Raw genomic sequence first — 21,134 nt, 5'->3', positions numbered from 1 at the left:
GAGAAATATTTAGTACCATTGCATCCTCATGACATCACTGTAGAGTGTTAGTTTCCCAAAGAGCTGCACATAAAACTGTTTAAAATAAACTTCCTTTTAAAGAGCACAATGTTAAATGTAGTGGCCAAATGAGTTGACTTCCAAATTCTATAATATATTCATAACAAAATATGTCAGTGCTTAACTCAAAGGTGCAGCCTTTGGCACTGCTCAAAGTGTATTTTGTACCAGACCACCAGGTTAGTGCTCATGCAGTGTCAGGATAATAGAGACATATTACACAGAAAAATGCACAACTGATTTCAGGTGAATGATGTAAGATCTGATACAATTTGAGCATTCGCATACAAGCCGGGGAGATTGCAAATCATGCAACTCCATGAAAGCCTGAGTGATCTGTGCCACCGTGACCTGGGGCACCTTCAGTAGCAATGTTATTAAACTCAGGGTTCATGTTAGTATCCTTGTCTCCTTAAACCTTTCCCTCGGTTTCTCTCATTCAGTGTGTGCTGAGACTAAACCTCTGGGGGAAATGAACCCAGTCACACTAACATCCACAGCACTCACAGCTAATTGTGATCTCAAAGCACTGATGCAGAAATGACAGTTGGCTCATGTCTGTATTAAATACAGAGCTGAGACCAAGATTTATTATTGTTTTCTTTTTTCGTTTTACTGTGGATTCAGTTAATTGGGGAAAATAGCTTGTCTCTGAAATGTCAAAAAATAATGAAAAGTGCATGTCAAGTTACCAAAGCCCAAATTTATGTGATGACAGCTTTTAATCAGCTGCATCAGCAAATGACAAAAAGTTGAATTTGTATCAGATAAATTACAGAAGCAATTATCAGCTAATAAAATATTTGTGCTGTTTGTGTCATTCATCCTTTTGCTTGTTTTCTTTAACTCCTTATCCTGTGAGCACTGTTCCAATATGGGGTCATAGATAAAGATCCTGTGTTTCCTTATAGAATGAAAATATATATGTTTTTAGAAAAGAATACTCATTATTTTTACATGGGTCAGAAACTGTATCTTTCAATGTCAGCCCTGCAGTAACGATGAGGTTACAGTATGTGCATTCACCCCTTGCAATAAATGGGCTGTGTAAATTAATTCACTATGATTCATGAATACTGTAGGCAACCAGCACAAATACAGGCCATTAGTGTACTTTGTCTCAGGCCTGTGTGGCATGTGTGTATCATGACCGTAATCGACTCATGCCGTGTGTGTGTGTGTGTGGGTGTGTGTGCGCGCGTTCATCACTGTCAATGCAAGGATGCAAGTGGATTTTTGTGTAAGGCGGCAGACAGGAAGAGAGGACCACAGGGAATGATTCCAAAAGTTCTGTCTAACATGGAAGAAGATAGAGAACAGTATCCAGAATCTTCAAGGTTCCAGCTCTACTGTGATCCTCAAATATTGTTAATACACAAAGTCATGATGCGTCTTTGACAGCCTGTTGCGCCGGTTTCAACGTGAAGATAGAAAGGAAACGAGGAAACGCGAGCTTCAGAGCACAGTGGAAAAGCTGTCGAAGTGTCCTGCCTCCTAAAATGAAACGTCTCCTCACATTAAGCCAGCTGTTGCCTCTGCAGCGTACACATTCTCACACACACTTTGAACCAGCAGCAAGAATTTGATCATTTTGAGCCTCCCTTAAAAAATTACCTGCTTTTTACCAGCTCGGCCCAATACAACAGATACATCAGTCATGACCATCAATACTGCTGTGATTCAGGGCTTTCAATCACTCTCATTTATTCACTTTTCCTTTGCACACAGAAGATATAATAGTTTTTCTCTGGCAGAAATGATGGCTGATGGAAGTTATTTGACACTGACCACGTATTAACTTACACATAAAAGGTCAAAAGGACGAAGTGATGATCAAGCTTAGATAGAAAGATTGTCTCCCTAAATAAATGTGGGTTGCGGCCATCCAGCGTGTAGAAATGAGCCATTGACTTTAAACAGTGTTCTCATGGCTGTCTTTGGCTTGGCCTGTTTGTTTTTCTTGTACTGTGACATTTTGCCGACCATTTTGGCTCGGTTGGAAACCCGCTATGTAGTGACACAGAGAGATTCACAGCTTGTCTGTGTTGCACGTGTTGACTGAGGGCTATGTGTCTTAACTCCCACTCGCTGTTTGCAGTGATAGCGATGGACAACAAAAGGAACAATTATTTCGGCTACTGTGGAAAATCTCCTCTCACAGTATAAAGACCGTCGCATATAGCAGGTTGAAAGGCCTTTAGCAAATACCCTATACATCTTTTCTAACATGGATCTTTTTTATCTATACACATGCATAGCTTTCCATTAGTTAGTGTACGCACATGCTGTAGGTCTCAGTTCAAGTTTAATGGCTTTCAACCTGAAGTGGCTCTATTTTTCTGGCAATCACAGAAAAACTATTAATCTGAATTACGTACATTTTTGTGGAGGTGTATGACCTCAAGTGTTCAAAATGCAAATATTGCGAGTTGCCACAGTCTAGATTATTATTGGGGGAAAAACTTTAGACCAAATTTGACATGGTGAAATTGGGCCTTAGTCTTAGTGGAGGACTGCACCTTCAGAGTGCCCCTCTAGTTTTAATGTGTAATATCCTGTTAAGTGAGTTTGCCACCAGTTTATTCTACATCCTCAACATCAGAATTGATCTTGTGCATATCCCAGTCAGTTTGGAAACACGTTTGTCTGGATGCTGCAGCTCTGAGCGGACAACTCCTGTTGATCCTGTTCTCACAACGCTCTGACCGCCATACAGGAGCTCTCAGATGGCGGGCGGGAGGGAGGGACGGGTGGTGGTGGTTATAGCTGTGATGCCTCCAGATGCTCGCTGATTGTTCCCGGTGATTGTGCTGCTAGTAACTGTGACCCCCCTCTACTCCACACAGATGGAGCTGTCAGCTCCATTAAGGATATGAGATGATTAAAACTGCAGTCAGCAAAGCCACAACTGATAACTTGGGTCTTGCTTGACGGTCTGTGAATCGCAGGTTAGTTCGGAGTAAGTGAAAGGTACCCAGTGTTTCTTAAAGACGCATTGAAGCCTTAATAACTGTCGTCATGAAACAGACACAAGTTAGGAGTTTGGAATAAAAGTTAACATGCAGTGAGGGAGTAAGCAGGTATTTAACAAATAGATCCATCTGGCAGCAATTCACCTGGAGTGGAGGGTTAAATGAATGGAGTAAATAAGTAAGTCAATATCCACCGTAGAGCAGAGTGAGCGCATGTAAAATGTATGTTAAGTGTCTCAGAAATCTATTTTTAAAGAAGCGAACATTGTGTTGCATCATATTGACCTGCGGTAGACCTGTAGAGGCGTAATGCAGCCTCTTCAACAGTGAGAGACGCACATAGAGACAGAGAGAAACCACTTTTCCCAACGGTTACCATGGCAATCCAATAAATGTGCCATTACTCTCTGTATTGACTCTCAATAAAGTGGGTAAAAATGAATCTCCTTTTCTAGAGCGTTAAATCTGGGCTTAAATGCTGATGCCTGGTGACAGGCGTGCAGAGTCAAAGCCCCTTTCCCTGATTTACAGAAAACCCAGCCAAGAGGAGATGAAGGGGCCAGACTGAGCAGATGCTGTTTCAATTTCTGTTTCTCCGCTGCTCAGCTCTTTCTTCATGGCTTGACACATCTGCCCAAAGGAAGTGCAGATGTTGACTGAGGCACTATTTTGGATACAGGAGATTGTTCTGTCAGTCTGAAGTGATGGGCTGCATTTTAATATGACCCTCTTAAAAATATTCATTTATTTCAGCTTTTGAGACATTATCCCCTTTTTTTGTAATGTGTTACTTGATAGGGAACATAGAAAAAGATATAGTATGGAGACGAGACTCAGACTCAGACTCAGAAACATTGCAGGCAGTCAGTGTGCTGCAGAGCCTGTTCACAAGAATTCAACTGAGCTTTTGTCTGGTGAGAAGAAAAAAAACCTTCCTGTCACCAACATGACAGTGCACAGATTTCAGGATGGTTGATTGAAGCCGCCTCAGCAGCGATGCCATCTTACACCCACCTGAAAATTGCAGTGATTTTCATTTGTCTGTTAACAGGATGAGCTGTTCTTACACAGGCAGGCACACAGGACAAGCATATCAGGGTTAGTCCAAATTGATGAGTTTGGTGCAAATTCAATGCCTTTTCCACTTTGGTTTGTTTCTTATTACCCAGAGAAAAATCCTCTTGTAACGATGTGACACACAGACTGGGTAGAAAGATGGACGACACAGAGCAATACACGTACACCATTTCGAGTCAGTCTCACCTGTCAATCATAATGGGTTACCTGTTTTTATGGAATTAGATCATTTTACTATTAAATAACTAATTAAAACCAAACACATTGTAAAAATCAACACCTACTTCAGTGCAATAAGAACTACCTAATATGACAGAAACCATCTTTGAAGTAAGTTTATTTGATGTGTGCTTTGACTTTTTTTAGGTCCACGTCCCATCTGCTAACATGGAGATTTTTATTCATTACCCATACTCCAGCCAGCCACCAGGTGGCAATCGAGATGCTTAGTCTTCACTTTTGGGAGCCGTCATTTCGTCCATCTTTTTATACAGTCTATGGTTAGAGATGTCTGGGGCAGGAAGGTCTTGGCGCTGCTACTACCACGACACACACTGCTGCAGTAGTTGGCTTGGATCGAGGTTAGATCATTATCCCACCACAAACAAACCACAGTTTATTTGAAAGTGGACCGAGACCACCTCCTCTCAAGGGTCTCATTGCGGTAGTTTTTCTCAGTGTCAAAATATTAAAACGTGCAGGTGTGGAAACATCCTATGGGTCGCCATCATTGAAGCTGTACACTCGGGCTACCTCCTCTTTTCTTTGGCCATTCTGGCGTTTGCTGTCCAGCATTACGGAGCGATGCCTTTGACATTGAAAGGCATGTCGAGTAATTGTTTCTGATCCCTCCCTCCTCAACTTTCCCCCCTCTCTCTCCCTCTGTCCAGCTCTTGTCTCACCCTCGCCCAGCACCCTCTTCTTCCATAAGTGTTTTAGATTGCTTGGTTACTCAGTGGAAATCAGCCCAGATTGACACCCTGACACCAGCGTTAATTGCCAATTCCAAACTATCAGCAGCCTTTGATGGAAGTCTTCCCTCAACCTGGCCTGCTCAGGTGTCTGCTTGTGGGAGAGGCTGTCTCGGATTGGTCATGCAGCGTATTAGGGTGCATTGAATACTCCTGTACAGATGTGCTGTGTGGCGTGTGGGAGTCGAGTGGCTCAACCTTTGTAAGCTGTAACTCTGTTGCACTAATGAGGGGCCTTTCCCACATTTGTCAGGAGCTTTTAAGCCAACGCTAAATGGGTGTAGGCACCATTAGCCCTAAATGTGCTTCACACTGCATGCACACACACACACACACACACACACACACACACACACACACACACACACACACACACACACACACACACACACACACACACACACACACACACACACAATAAAGACTCTTAAGCTATTGACAATAACTCATGTATACATGTATAAAATAAGTATTGTCATATTGTGCATTTTTCAGAGCACAAACTGCCTGTGCTTCGGATGGTGTCATATAATTCACCAGGTAAATTGCAACTACTCATTCAGGAATTCAGCAAAGTCACAAACTGTACAGACAAACTATAAATGATTGCAGTGTCAAGGATGGATTGTCTATTAAATGTTACTGTATAACAGGCCAGAACAAAATGTACTCATTTGTTACTTGAACATGCCACATGTGGCCTCAAGTACATCATTTTTATAGTAGTAGTTTTAATTGCAGGATGATGCCTGTCATGACAACTAAAATATTGTCAAACTTCATAAGTGTGTTGACAGATATTGCTTCAGTTTTATCACGGGGGTGTTTCGTGTTTCGTGCAGCCAGTATGTATTCAGGCAGGGTGAGAAAATACATTAGTGCACCCTGAGCAATAGTATTTATTCATGTGACATGTCACAGTAGACAAAGCACAGGTGTAAATAATAAAATGAATGATGGCTGAATTCCATTTAGCCGCTTCAGGGTACCCGGTATCGTGTAATGGCTTACTGGGACACTTGGATATAACATCCGTCATTAATTTGGACAATTTAAAACGTCTGCTGTTAAAAAAAAAAGTTCAGTTGTCTCTAATTCAAAGCATTAAAATGCTCCTCATCACAATAACAACAACAAATTCACATGTTGTTGGTTTACTGGAAGTGCTCTGTATGGAAATAAGAGCTCAAGCTGTTGATGATACTGCAGGTTAGTAATTGCCGCTCGTAAAAGCTCCCACCATAAGACTGGTTGATGACTCACGTCAGAAGTTTTCTTAGTTTCAGCTCAAAAATGTTGAGGTTTCCACATAAAATACCTTCACAAATAGGAGAATGAACCAGGTACAGGAATAACACAGCAACAATTTAATACATTTCATAAGCACTGTACTAATTTCCGCATGACAGCTCAGGAAATGTGTTGAGCTCATTTGTGACTGTAGTTATGAAGGCTCAGGTTTGAGCTCACAGCAGTACTAATCGATTTGTCTTCTTTGCCACTTGGGGGCAGCGGAACAAACTGTAAATACAATGTTGACATTTTATCACCGCATTAAGTCATTAGGGTGAACGTGTTAGTAAAATGTACACATCCAACCACTCAAATTCAATATTCATGCTTCTTTTAGTAACGTTTTGGTGTCCGTCAACTCTCGAACTACTAAATTCTCCACCACGCTCACCAGCTACTCTTTAACTTCGTGTGCCTGCTGTTTGAGCAGGTTGTGTACACTGGGATTATCAGAGCTTTTTCACTGGAAACACCTGCCCGCTGTTTCTGGAAACATATTACATTAACCAGAACGCCACTCAATAGAGGACATACCTCCTCCAAGGCCCGACAGTCTCCTCATGAAACCACATTTAAACTCCCTAGATCCAGAGTTTTATTTGGTTCTGCACCAAATTACACACACTTATAATTATCAGTCTCCTAAACATGGCAGATTTTTCATAAAGATCAATGAATTGATCCATGGCCAAAAATGTTGAAAAAATATATAAAAAACTATCTTGCAATGTTAGAGAAAGTGATAAAAATGATCTGGATCCACCTCCTGTTCCAAATTTGCACCAACATTTGATGGGTTCTGTCCTGTTTTGTGGTAATCCATGGATTAGTTTTTGTGTAATCCTGCTTGCAAACAAACGGAAAGGGGTGGAGACATAACCACCTTGGTGGAATTAATTATTCTTTTTTTAGGCAATATTTATGACAATACCAAGATAATTTGATGTGACGGCGGTAAAAACATACTTAAGAGTTTTTAAGGTGCTACAAACCTAATATTACCAGTCAAAATCATTTATCAAATGCATGGCAAGTTTTCGTGTCTAAATTAGGAATCTTTTAGTACAAGTAGGTATCTAGGGGAGATTTAATCTAACTGCTATGCTTTTCTTTGACATGTTCATCAAACTGTCATGGCGGAGAAGGTGAAAAATCTCATTTATTCCCTGCTGGGAGCGCTGATGTGGTCTCTAATCCTGCTGCCATAGAGGTCATGAGTGAGCTGTCCCTACTCTCTGCAGCCCTTTCTGTCACTCCCTTTTTATCTGTCCCTTTCTCTCTCTCTCTCTCTCTCTATCTATCTCTCATCCTCCTTTTGTTTGGCAGGGATTTGACCAAACAAAACCGAACTGGGTATCTCTAAAGCAAGGTGACTGCCAAAGGTGATTTTTCAACCTGGCTGCCAGGACACAATGAGTTTTAGATGGACATGCCAAATTCTCCTCCCTCCAACTGGCAGTTGTGGATGAAAATAGCACTGGCCTCTTGCACTCAGATTTGTCACCGATGTCATTATCTGCTCTATTATCCTCGCACCCTTAAATGTAATGCCCTGAAAATGAGGTTATAATAGACTTAATGTTGGTGTTTTTGTTTCAGGGCCTCACTTTCTCTGGTTCATTTGTTTCATTAAAGAACTGCACTTGGAATGGATGCACACTTTTGGCTCCAAATGGCAGAATGAAATAACTCTTAAAGCGCAATTTAGACTTAAATACCCTTAAAACTTGGGACGTAGCATCAGTAAAGAGCCAGTTGGATTCCTCTGGTATAAAATTACACACTGGCAAGGCCACTGAACATATGTTGTGTGTTCACTGACAATACATTCACCAGTCGGTGGAAATTTGATGTTTAAATGAATTGTAATTTACGCTGGTCTCTTTTGCATGGACAGAGGAGACGTGTCTGCAAGCGGCACGGACGGAACACAAACTAATGCAGCCTCGTAATGTGATGTAATCAGTTGTGGTGTGGAGGACAAAGTGCAGCTCTGGGTTTTAAACCTACTGACTGTGGAATTGCCCCCTTTCACTTTGACACTAACTTAAAATGAAACGATTCTCAGCAGAGACTTCAGCTATTGATCAAGGTCAGGGGCGAGCTCTATTATGCCTGAACTCAGACAGATGTTAACTTCTAACCGAACTTAACAGCCTTGATGTCGGCCAGAGACAGGCAGAGCGGCCGACAGAGGGCTGAGAGGGGATAGGAGGGAAATGCAAATGACTCCCCGGATAAGTTAATGTGCCTTTGCCGTGGCAACAGACTCTGGAGAGGTAAGGCTTCCCTGAGACGGCATTAATCCAAGGCTGACCTGGCCTGTCTTCAGCGAGGCCCTGCCCACAGAAGTTTATTATAAAAGTGGAGGCTGTCCAGGCAGCAGGGAGGCTGAGGAGAGACCATGTGCTTTTCCAAAATGACTGAGCGGCACTTCCTTTTAAGCATTCCTGAAGACAAATTGGCTTGGATCAGCAGTTAGGCAGCTGGCTGATGGAGAGGTGAGATGTATAAGGCCCACGTGGGCATTTTCATCATGAAGTCTTTTCTTTTCTTTTTCCCTGCTGCGGCACGTCACCTGCTGCAGTGTGTCATTGTGTCCTAGTCCCTCTCACGCTCTATCACTCACCCACACGCACACGCACACACACACACACACACAGCACACTAACCATTCAGTACAGTGCAATAGATTTGCACTAATCCTCACTTTAGACGTGTACAGCACAGTTTTGTTTGTGGATTACTCGTCTCTGGCAAAAGTGAGAGATCAGCACACAGGGGAGTCTTCAGAGTTTAAATAAGAACAATGCTTTTGTACTTTAGTCATGCAGAACAAAGGGAGCGGGCAGAGAACAGTTGGTCCACATTCATATCTGTAAGCTGGTAAGATACAGTGCACAGGCAAAACACTGCATTCAAAGAAAATTCACAACTTTGTTCTGTCTAGAAATCTCAGTATAACTAAGTAAGACTTTAACTTCGATACCTGGAAGATTTCACATTTTGGTTACATGCATGTTTACATTGGTTTCACTTGTGCATAGATGGGTGGGTTTAAAAATCCCTAAATTAAACAACAATTGATGAAATGCACCAAACCCTCCAAGAGTTTATACACAGGGTTTATAAAATATTGTGGATCTGATCGTTTTTTTCAACCAGTGTCTCTGCTGTGCATCATGATTGGGTTCCTATAATGATTTTCTAAGAGTAGACACAGAAATGCAAGGTGAGAAGTTCAGGCCCTGTTGACTGTTTGCTGTTTTTCAGATATTTAGTTTAAAGGCAGATCATTGTATACCAACAAAATAATGAATGGAATAAGCCTTCCCAGGAAGTAAAAGGGCACGTTACCTTAAGCCACATTGTTACATTTTTTTCTATATTCACAATGAATGAATGAATGTGTCATGGGAGATGGGGCTGCTTTAAGTTTGAAGTCAAATATTTGGGTCTTTATTTTGGTATAGAAAGAGTCTTTCTAAATCTAAAGTATGGATAAATACTGACAGTGTCTTAAATTAGTTTAACATCTCTTTTTCGTCTCTTTTTTCCCTCCTTAAATATTAAGAACAACATTATATAAAAAGAATTTGCCCAATGAAAATAGTTGCATTGCTTGTATGTGTTCTCATTCCTCTATCCTGCATTTACATGCCTTACCTCCCACTCAAACTCAGAATCATCTCTCAATAAAACATTTTATGTGACGCACCACATTAGATAATTTGCTGGCATTTGACATTGAAATAAAAGCCTTCGGTAAAACTCGATATAGATTATACAGGTTATAAAAAAGATAGCTCCTCTTGTGTGAGGCTGCTGGCGGAGGAGTCATTTGGGAGGACAATAGGGAAGGTATATAATATGCTATTTTAGCAGTTAAATAGGAAAATATATATCATATGTAAAAATGATATACTATATTAATTTTGGTGATGTTCCCTCTTGTAATGACAAGAATGATAGCTTCTAAGTACTTTGAGAAAAGTTGGACATGAATTTAGTCATCAATTACAGTTGGCTGTACTGTAATGGAATAATTGATATCACTATTACATGATGCATAGCAGAGGATGACACTGTCATGAATACTTAGCAAAGAGGAAAACTGCTCTGGGTGTCATCCTCTACTTTCTACAGTGAGCTGCCCTTGATCCTGTGGAGTGAGGTGGGCTTGCACAGATCAGAGAATGAAAGAGAAGAGAAGTTGAGTGCAGGACGAGTGGAAATATTTCCTCCACGAAATGACTGTAATCCTTTGCTCTTGTGTTTGTGTGTCGCAGGTTTGGCAGTTCACCAGATAATCACAATCACTGTGTCTCTCATTATGGTTATCGCAGCCTTGATCACAACACTCGTCCTTAAAAACTGGTAGGAAAGATTCCTTGACTTTTTTCACTCATTCACACATCCCAACTTTACTGTACTCGCCCGTTGTCACAAATCTTTACACACAGACAGAGGTACAAGGTATGATTTTATGTTTGCTTCTTGTCTTTGGTGCGTGTTTTTGTAGCTGTGCACAGTCGGGAAATGGTCGCCACAATAGCCATCAGCGCAAGATCCACCAGCAGGAGGAGAGTTGCCAAAATCTGACAGACTTCACCCCGGCCCGGGTGCCCAGCAAGGTGGACATATTCACTGCCTACAATGACAGCCTGCAGTGCTCACATGAGTGCGTTCGGACTGCCGTGCCCATCTACACTGATGAGATGATTCAGCAGACACCTGTCTACAAGAGTGCATACAACGGAAACAGGTACGCTGGCCCAGGAACGTCTGTGGCACTAAAGGTGGATGCACACGAGTTTGGTATCGCTTGGTTTTTTTTCTACCAAACCGATCATTTTATAACTGCACTGGTGCCTAAACATCCCAGAAAAGGACAGTTGACGATTACAGCACCTTTTCTTATTCAGGCAAATTGGAAGTTGAAATTTTATACATTAACTGTTAAAAGTTGAAAGTATACTTTTCTTAAATATAAAAAATATAAATAAGTGCGAAACTATCATCAATTTACATACCAAGATAATAAATAAAACACAAACAAACTACAACAATTTCACAAGAAATAACAGTTTCAGTGTTTAATACAACAAAATACTCCAAACTCTCTTGTCTCCTCAGCGACGGGGTCACGCCCACACTGCGGCTAATGTGTTTGTCATGAGCCAAACACGGAGCATCCCTCTGATTTCAAATGTTTCTGTGTCACCAGATGCTTTATTAAGTTCGTTGTTGTCATCTTACCGTGTTGGATCCTTTCACGTGAAATCCAGCCTCATGTTTGACCGTTTAGCTTTAGGCATTTCGTTGTCATGTCGACACGAGTTTGCAGGTAGCTACTAGCTAACAGTAGGCTAACGTAACGTGATGCCAGAGCCATGTAGAGTGTGTGTTGTCACCAGAGTTAAATATAATGTTAACTGGACACATGCAGTAATGGTACTGCCATACAAGCCAGTAGCCAGTCAGATTAATTTAGTTTTGTGTATTTTTTACCGTGTATTTTGTGAAGCACTTTGTAGCCTGGCTTTGATGCTATATATTTAAAGTAATTATAATGTTTATGTTGCCTGTTAAAAGGGAAGCTATTTCAGTACAGAGCTCAGGCTCCAGTATCTGCATTGTGATTCGTTGCTATAGGTACCGGCTGTGTAGTAAAACCCAACCCCAGTCAACACTAGGAGTCAGTGTTGAATCCTTTAACCATGCTGTTGTCAATTACAGTCAAAATCCTAACTGTTTTTATCCAGTTGTCCGAGTCTCAATCGACACACAAATATCACACGTTGGTTGTTGTGTAAAGGGCCAGTTTATAGATGGAAGCCAATGGGATGCGAAGTCTCTACGGTGCCATTTTCTTAATAATCTTGCTGGCAGCCTTTCAGAAAGAAAATTGTTGCAGTATATACACTTTATATATATGGAAATTGGAAATCCTAACTTCAATACACCGCCCTTCACTCTGAGTTTAAATTGTTCTGTCTGAGGATGAGGACGCGTTGCTCTTCGGCATTCAAACTGACAAGGCAGGTGTGTTTTGCATAATGATCTGGCCTATTGTGGGGGTTAAACCATAATTATATTTGTTTTGATGTTATGTGCTTAACATAAAGTGTTTTTTATGTGGAGGGATAACAGTAGCAGTCATCTAAGCTCATTACACTGGCAGTAAATAGCTTTAGATAGTCCTGAGAGTCTGGGCTTGTTAGTTTAAAGTCGTGGGAGGATAGAAGGACCTCCTGAAAGAAGTGATTACCTCTGTGTGTTTCTCTGTGACCAATGGTACAGTGTTGACAGTGGTAGTAAAAGCTAACCAGGGAGTTTGTTAGGCCTAAGCCTTAATGTAATAAGATCAAACTGCATCATGTTAATCAAAGTCTCATTCTAACTTCTGGCACGTTTACCCTACAGGCCCTCCCCCACCGAACGTCAGCTGATTCCCGTGGCCTTCGTGTCGGAGAAATGGTTCGAGATCTCCTGTTGACGAGCCGAAAGGCCTTGTTCTTTTTCGTGTGGGTGGAAGGGACTCCCTGAAAGCACGCTCCGGTGGGTACTGTGCCACTCTGTCCCCCCTCGCAAAACCATCATATGAGCAGTGGCCACCTCGATCCCTGTGGTGATGCTGCCCCACTTTGGGAATAGAAGGGAACTTGGCATATGTTTGTTATTTGTGACTTGAGTATGGCCTCCTCCCATCCTCAGTGCAGTGATGAAGAAACCCTGTTCAATGCAGGATCAGAGGGCTATGATTAAGATAAGAGACTAATTATGTATACATCAGGATTAATAAAGTACATAATCATCAGGATTTCACTCCTCATCTGTGAAACATTTCCATTAATATTTATTTTGCCACTCTCTCTTACCAAGAGCATATTGATTTGAACATTTCAAGGAGTAAAGGAGCGCTTTCACTTGACTTGTGACACATTTTTATATACGGCTAATGTATGCCTGAACAGCCTGCATTTGAAATTCAAAGTGTGAAAGTTAAGCACATGCTCCGGCCCCACAGTGTTGCTGGAAGCCCGGAGGGAGGCGTAACGTCTGCTATTGACCCAGATTTTAAAAGGAACAGATTGCCTGCAGGTAGCGTACTGGGAGGACAGCGTCTCTCCATTGTCTGGACACACATTAGTCTCAGTCAGTGCTGCTCTCCACCGCACACTCCCAGTGCTGCTGTCTTAAAAGACATAAGATTCTTTATTATCTCACCAGACCTAATGTATTTCTACAGCAGACCTTAAAACAGCCCACTCTCAACACATCCTCGTCGTTTCATGTGGTCTAAGTAAGACATGGAGCTGCATGTTTTTGGCCTGATCTGGATACCAGTCCCCCCCCTTAAATCAGTGCAAAAGTAGGTTAGCTTTGAAAACCCCGTCTGTATTGCAGTGTTGTCTCTTTGAGCCGGGCCCACAATGAGGGATAATTGTGTTTTTGTTCTTTGCATCTCCACAGGATCCAGCTGGAAATGAGAAACACAACAACAGCTTCTTTTGTAAAGTAGTGTAATCACTCTTTGGACACTGGTGAAGATATTTATTTTTCTAGAGATGACAAGCGGAGCGGCTACGACGCTGCCCCTCCATATTTCCAGGAACGTGCAGTCATTTAGATATAGATTACATGTAGGTATATTTACAGGACGTTTGGGACGAGACTGTGGTCGTCACAGATGTCCCATGGAAAAAAAAACACAGGACGTTTTGAAAAGGAGCTACTGCGGCTGGAAGACAAACTGTATTTATGAACAATGTGCCAATAATGCCACTATGTGCCACAACCTGGATAGACGGACATTTCAACAACTGATGGACTAAACAAAGAACGCTATATTAACCCTGTATTGACTCCAACTGCATTGTTTTCTTTTTTGTTTGGTCCTTTTTTTTTTAAAGAAATGTGACAGTTTAAAAAAAAAAAAAATGCTTCAAGATGTATTTGAATTTGTTTTGAAATAGTTTTAAGAATTGTGTTGCAAAAGAGTCTTAAAGATATTTATACAACGCACTATTCTATTAGTTGGAGGGAAGAGAGATGGTGGAAAAAACAGAAACGGTATATGCTTTATCGAACAGTTGATTTTAAAACATCGTTTCTACAGGTCCCATTTTAGGAACAAAAATTGTTATGTCTATTTTTTTACACAGTAGAGTCTGCCACAGCCCTAACAGTGGACGTCTGAAGCACTTGGTACTCCACACTGTTAATTAAATAACCCCCCCACCTACCCATTCACCCCCACGGCTTAGATTATAACAAAGAAAATCATCTGAATACACCTGGTGCGAGCCAAACCAACTCCTGCTCCAATCGCTTTTTGTGTACGCTCCAAACCTAAATTTGGGTTTCATCGAAAAACACACAAAAGGCTTCTGTGGCGCAGGCTCATAGCTTCAATGAATCCCAATGCAGCACATTCATGTACAGAAGGAGTAAGGACACGGCCGCAAAACACACTGCACGGAGCTGGACAGGACACACATACTGCCTCAGGTCTGTCTAGCTCTTTTGCACCGTATGTGTAGGTCTTAGCCTCGGCAGCTGTTTGGGATGAATTCTAATGACTTTTTATGATTCATATCTGAGCTGCGACGCTAAAAAAAGGGCGGAATAGATTCAATTTGAGCTCCACATTCATGTGATAATTTGCATTAATAGGAAAGAGATTGAAAAAACTAATCCCTTCAAAGATAGCACGTTAATATCTCCTCCCAACTTCCAGATTAGTTCACTTTAGACAAATTATTTTTGAAACCCCAAAGTCTGATTTACGGTGAGAAAGTCATAAAGAACATGAACCAATTTGTCGAAGATGGAGCATAAAATTATCTCCAGTTTTTTCATCTGATACCGAAGAGAAGGAAGCTGTGACGGAGGGGCTGCAGAAAGGGGGCTCCCATCTGGACTCAAAGGGATCTGCATCGTGTGTTTTAAACGCAGGCTGCAGGCAGGAAGGAATTCCCTCACTGGATGTGTAGTTAAAGGTTAGTCAGCTCTATTCTGAGCCCAGATTCGCTCAATAATTGAGGACAATATTTCTAGCATAGCAGAATTTCTGCTAACACAGCCAGTGCACACATTTGTGCGGAAGGAAGCAGAGCAAAAGTATCAAAATTAAAAACACTCCGTCAGTGCAAGAAGAAGCAAGAGGATTATGACGAGCCCGTCAGCCGCTGCCAAATTGGTTCAAACTATCTCTTAAGTCAAGGTGAGGGAACTCCGTGGTCAGGGAGGGACAATAACGCTCTCCTGTTTTCTTGCACCATTTTATTATCAATCTCCGAAAGACACATTACCTTTGTGCTATGAAGCTTTTGAGGAAGCCGCCTCTCAATCTACCTTCTATTGGGCTGTGGGTTTGTACAAAGCACAAATACAATTCTGTAATTGTAAATGTTTCTTGGTTGCAGACAGCAATATATATACAGATGAAACAGGTGGGATTTATCGATGTGGAGCTCCAGGAATTGGCGTAGGTGGCGGTTTAAGGCGGGTTTTCGCTCCCTTGAAGGATTTGAGTATGACAGGCCTCCCCAGTGAGGTCAGCAGCTGTAAATGCGAGCCAATCAGGAGGTGCCGAGACGACCTGGGACAAACACTGTGGTGCAAAAATCCTGATTTTGCCCGTTCACAACATGACAACCACACCCATGAATGACCCATACCAGTTCAGCCTCGCGCGCGTGTCAGGCTACGGAGTTGCTTCTTTGACATAACATATATTTTTCTGAATGAAGAGTGTTATCTCACTTAGTCAGAGGGTTACAAAAACTTACTGTATATTATAACACGTGTAAATGTATTTTCTATATATTTGCTTCTATTTGTGTACAGGTGTGTTCTATTTTTCAAGACCCCGCCCATTTTTGGGGAGGTCTCAGCTAGGTCGGGGATAGTGTCTTTGTTTACATGTGTAACTACAGTAATTTCTTTCAAAACACAAAAACTAACCTTGTGCCAAGCTTCCTACCTGCACTTTCAAGCAGTACTTGTATTATATCTTTAGCTAACCAGTATAATACTTCAGTAGACGCTGCAATAGAGACTGGGGATTTCCAGGTGGTACGTGTGAAAGGCACAGCGCTGCTTGGTTCGAAGGCGTGTTGTTATCATATCTCGGGCTGTGCTGTATTCACGGTTGGCTGGGAAACCAATGACTTGCTGTTGTTGAAAATCATCTCGACATTAATTCTAATATACAGCGCTCCATCCCATGAATGAAAAAAAACAAAAACAGTGTGAATCCAGTAGCTGCCAAGAAACCGACGAAAGTTGATCAATACTGGGTTGCATTCATTTGTCATATTTCTCATTTTGCTACAACTGCCCCAGAAAATGTATGATATGTCATTCATACTTTACTGTAATGACTGTGAAGACTAATATTAGCATTTATGAGCATATGAAATAATCAGGGCGAGGCGTCTACATGGTGAGTTGTAAAAGGAGGGCGGTGTGTGAATTACTCTTTGTCTGCATTTTCATTTTTAATGCAACTGATATATCGACCTATTTCAAAAACGCCAAGATCAGATGAAATGCAGTGATGTGGAAAGCCATTCGACAAAAGGATGAAAAGGATGATTCTGCTTTATTTTGACTTTGGCCTTATTGTTAATCTGTAGGCTGCGCTGGTCTGTCAGATGTTCAATCCACCACTGTGGTGCAGACTGAAATATCTCCATTATCATTAGCAAGCCCCTGTCTGTCATGCTAAAAGGCTAAACCCACATGTTGAGCATGGTAAACAGTACATTGGCGTATTAGCGTTTTAATTGTTAGCACGTACAGTTCAGCCACAGTGAAGTCTAGCTACGTGGGTAAAATGAAGTCTGGCAGGGTAAAAACACAAGCGCACACCTACAGTATGTGCCACCTCAGCAAGTGTGCTGAGTCAAACTTAATCCTTTAAAGTGTGACGGATGTATACAACAGATACTTTGTGTAAGGATTTTACTGTTTCCCCTCATTTTCTCTGCTGGTGTTGTTCATCTTGCCTCGTCAGACTTTCATCTTAGCAATTTGATCTCAGCAATTAACTCAGTGAGTTCAATTTTATCATTAATATGAGGAACGGCATTTAGTGCTAAGTGTTAAAACAAGACCCAAGTTGCATTAAACCAGAATGATCATTTTAAGCTTTCAGAGTGAAGACTGTGAGAGGTTTGTTCTCTCTATCATGAAGTACAGTCGTTCCCTTCTACACCTGAACTCTCCCCTGAAATCAGGCTATTGACCATTTGTGACATTCTTTCTGTCGTGTTTCAACAAGGAGGTACCTTTGGTTTCTGCACTATTAACACTGTACCCAATAATTGTAAAATATCAATGTCACCCAATTGAAAATCATTTAGGTTTGATACCAAGCTGATGATGTTTGTGTGAGACGGAGTTCTGATTCTTTGAAACTTAGAAAATCACACCATTGAACCTTTTGTTGGAATTTCATTCTGTGTCTCATACAGTGGGGTTTCTAGGGTTTTACTTCAGTTTGCCTTGTGTGCACTGTTAGCATTTCTCATTAAGGTGGACATGCCTTTAGCGAGCAGCTCTCGATTCACCACGCATTCCTGAAGGACATTCAGACAAGGAAAAATGTAATTTGCAGCTTTTCAATTTATTCGGAGAGATCGGCGCACATCAGCCTTCTCCCTTTTTTTTTTTTCCTCTGTCTGAAATCAAAGTGATATGTAAGGAAATGCCTTACTGCTCTCTTGCCTTTTCAGTTCATATTTCTGGATGCCTGATGAGTGTGGTGTATTATATAGCTAAGAGGGAGGAAAATGATTCCACTTGGCTGGTCAGATTTGATTCAGGAAACATTATGTGAGAGCAGCGCGGGAGGAGAAGGCAGCAGGGACAGGGGGGTGGGGGGGCTTGGAGGGAAGTCTTAAACAGACACCAAAGACTTGATATGCCTTTTTCACAACGAATGAATATTTCGCGGCTGCCATTTCTGTCTCTTCAGCAACCCACTAAACCTATGCTCCCTTCAGCACAAACAAGCTATCAATCAGCGAGGCTTTTCCTGTCAAGATGAAGGATGCGCTGCGCACTCGTTTGCAGAGGCTGTGATTCCTGTTGGCATGTCAGACATACAGAGTGGAACTTATTGACATACGTGTTGTTTGGATTAGATGCTGGCTGAACATCTCCAAGGCCGAGGTTTGTTTTTCGTTTTTTTTTTTTCTCCATATCACCGGAAGCGTTCGCATGAGGGGAGAGGAATCAGTGTATCGACCCTGTTTAATCATGGCCTACAGGCGCCTGATTAACCTAGAAACGCGTCTCACAGCTGGCACCTATGGTTACACAGTGAAGATATTAATATAAATCCATACTGTAGGTTGCTCAAACAACAAGGCAAGAATAAAATATTAGATGTGACAATGAAACGTTTAAACTCAGAGGAAACGACAAAGTTTATCTTCCTAGACTGATATGTATCTTACTTAATCCATCTTTCAGCCATCAGAAGAAAAAAAAAACTGTAGCTCCTCACTCTCCTCATCATTTCAGATAAATCACATACTGTGCGCTTACTGTATCTAAAGCGGAGGGCTCCGACTCTCCACTGGGGTCATGTTTTTACTTTTCTATTCACAAGAGCTAAGGCGCTGTCGCTGTCAGCGCTTATCAATACGGTCATAAGACTTGAAAAGGGGAAAAACAACACTTGGCTTGCGGCATTTCAATTCTCCCATAATCCCTCTTGCTAGATGGTGACTAGCTGTGCGACCCGAATCTGCTGTGGCGGCATTCAATTTGCATAGAGGACCTCCGATGCAATGCGATTCCATCAGGATACAGATATGTGCTACACTGCGAGGAGATTTGGGATAACAAGGAAAATATCAATCCACGGCTGGTCGGCCGGTCATTCTCTAAAAGTTAATCAAAATTAAAATGACCGGAGGTGTAAAAAATACATTCACTTTACATTACAGGAAGTGTTATAGATTTTTTTTTTTCCTTTGTGTTGAGGGGAGGGATTTTCACATGTGAACACATTGATTTGTTCATTGAAGCTGACTTACAATCACAATTCATACCAACCATGAAGGAACCGACTCGAGTTATGTTGTCGCCATAAAAATGAAGAGTTTGTACTTTGTGACTCTTAAACTTTTTATATTTGTGTTTAATATATCAATGAGTACCTCTGTTAACTTTTGTATAAGACCTATGATTATAGTATATACAACACTTACACGCACGCACACACACACACATACACACACCTCCACGAAAAGGACTCCAGTCTGTCTCTGTGACGGCTAAATGTTGTATAACTTTTATTTTGTGTCTTATGAACCACATCTCTTCCTTTTGTAGTTATTGGTAAACGTTTCGATTTCCAGGTGACTTTGATTTGGTTACTCTTGTACTACTAAGCTCTGTATTTGCAAGCACTGTAAATGCGATTCTCATTGGATTCGTCCTCTGTACATTTAGTACTCTGATGTTGCTATTAATAAAATGTAAAACAACATGGGCTTGTGCTATAGGGAGTTTGTTGGACTGAGTTGAAGGGGGGAAGGGCAGTGATCAGGGCAAACAGCACAAAATAAAAGATTTGAATATGAAATCAAGCTCCGTGTGTGTTTGTTTCTACTCATTTTTAAGCTGCACTCCAGTAACTTCTTACAACCACGAAAACTCATATATTTAAAGGGTTTTTCAATTAAAAAAAAAAATCCCTTATGACCTTAAAATGGCTTAAATGTAACTTCACACCTTCATGACAGGGATCTATGAATATAGCAATATTGCTCCTTCCCTGCTCCCCGTCTCCTGCCCCCCCCCCTCAGAGCACCACCTGCAGACGTGAAAGTATGTTGTAAAACAACCTGAGCAATAGGTGTTCCCTCAAGTCATAAATCACCGTATTATAATTCAATTAATCTAATTACGAGTAAACGTCATGGTTCTCTATGTGTGGCACAATCAGATAAAGCACAGTATCAGTGCATTCATTTGACTATATTTGTAATTGGCTTGGAGCATCACGTCATGGGTCTAATTCAGTGGACAGTGGAACATCAGCACTTTAATAAATGTGGAACACTTTGTTTAATATGATGTTATTGTCAATATTTTTTTATGGTCATTATGATCTGTTTATTGGCTCCGAAGCACTATCACCTTGACAACTGACAAAAATAAGACTGGCACCATGGTCCGTCTGGATGAAATGCTCCGAAATGAGCGGTGACATATGAGTAGAGAGAGCCGTAAGTGCTGCAAAAGCTATTATTCTAGCTGATTAAAGTGTGAAATGTCTCCTCAGCCAGCTTCTCTTCCTATCTAGAGCAGTCAACCATAAATAATAGCATTGATTAAAGCTTTGTGAGCACAACCCCTCCTTGTTTAGTATTCCCTTCACAATGGTTTTGCAGGCTGAGTGGAGAATCTGTGAAGGTAAATATGTTGCAAGATGCCGGAGCTTGTAGACTTAATGTGAGAACAAACATCTGAGCGTGTATGTTTTATGTTTCACTTGTATATTACATTCACAGAGATAATTCAACAAAACCCATGAGAGCTTGTAGGGAGATTGGAATTTATACATTCACAAATGTTCACTCATTCATTCATCTATGTATTCATTATCCATACCGCCTATTCCTTTCGGATTGTGGAGGGGTGAGAGGCGGGGTACACCCTGGACTGGTCTCCAGCCTATAACAGGACCAACATACAGAGACAAACAATCACTCTCACATTCACACCTAAGGTC

The 21,134-nt window shown here is 41.4% G+C and overlaps 1 protein-coding gene across 1 annotated transcript in view; it reads left to right on the top strand.

Annotated features, from left to right (window-relative positions):
- Nucleotides 1–19,982, top strand: part of ajap1 (adherens junctions associated protein 1) — a 49,272-nt gene extending 29,290 nt beyond the window's left edge. Inside the window, exons 3-6 of the mRNA XM_035160451.2 lie at nucleotides 10,663–10,750; nucleotides 10,896–11,138; nucleotides 12,800–12,934; nucleotides 13,850–19,982. Of these exons, the coding sequence (XP_035016342.1) occupies nucleotides 10,663–10,750; nucleotides 10,896–11,138; nucleotides 12,800–12,872 (404 nt within the window). The 3' untranslated portion in view covers nucleotides 12,873–12,934; nucleotides 13,850–19,982. The remainder of the gene's footprint in view (nucleotides 1–10,662; nucleotides 10,751–10,895; nucleotides 11,139–12,799; nucleotides 12,935–13,849) is intronic.
- Nucleotides 19,983–21,134: the final 1,152 nt, after the last annotated feature.

This window comes from Hippoglossus stenolepis, chromosome 6, assembly GCF_022539355.2.
Source record: "Hippoglossus stenolepis isolate QCI-W04-F060 chromosome 6, HSTE1.2, whole genome shotgun sequence".
NCBI classification, from domain to species: domain Eukaryota; kingdom Metazoa; phylum Chordata; class Actinopteri; order Pleuronectiformes; family Pleuronectidae; genus Hippoglossus; species Hippoglossus stenolepis.
Note: the sequence above shows the minus strand (reverse complement) of the source record. Positions and strands in the feature narration are given on the sequence as shown.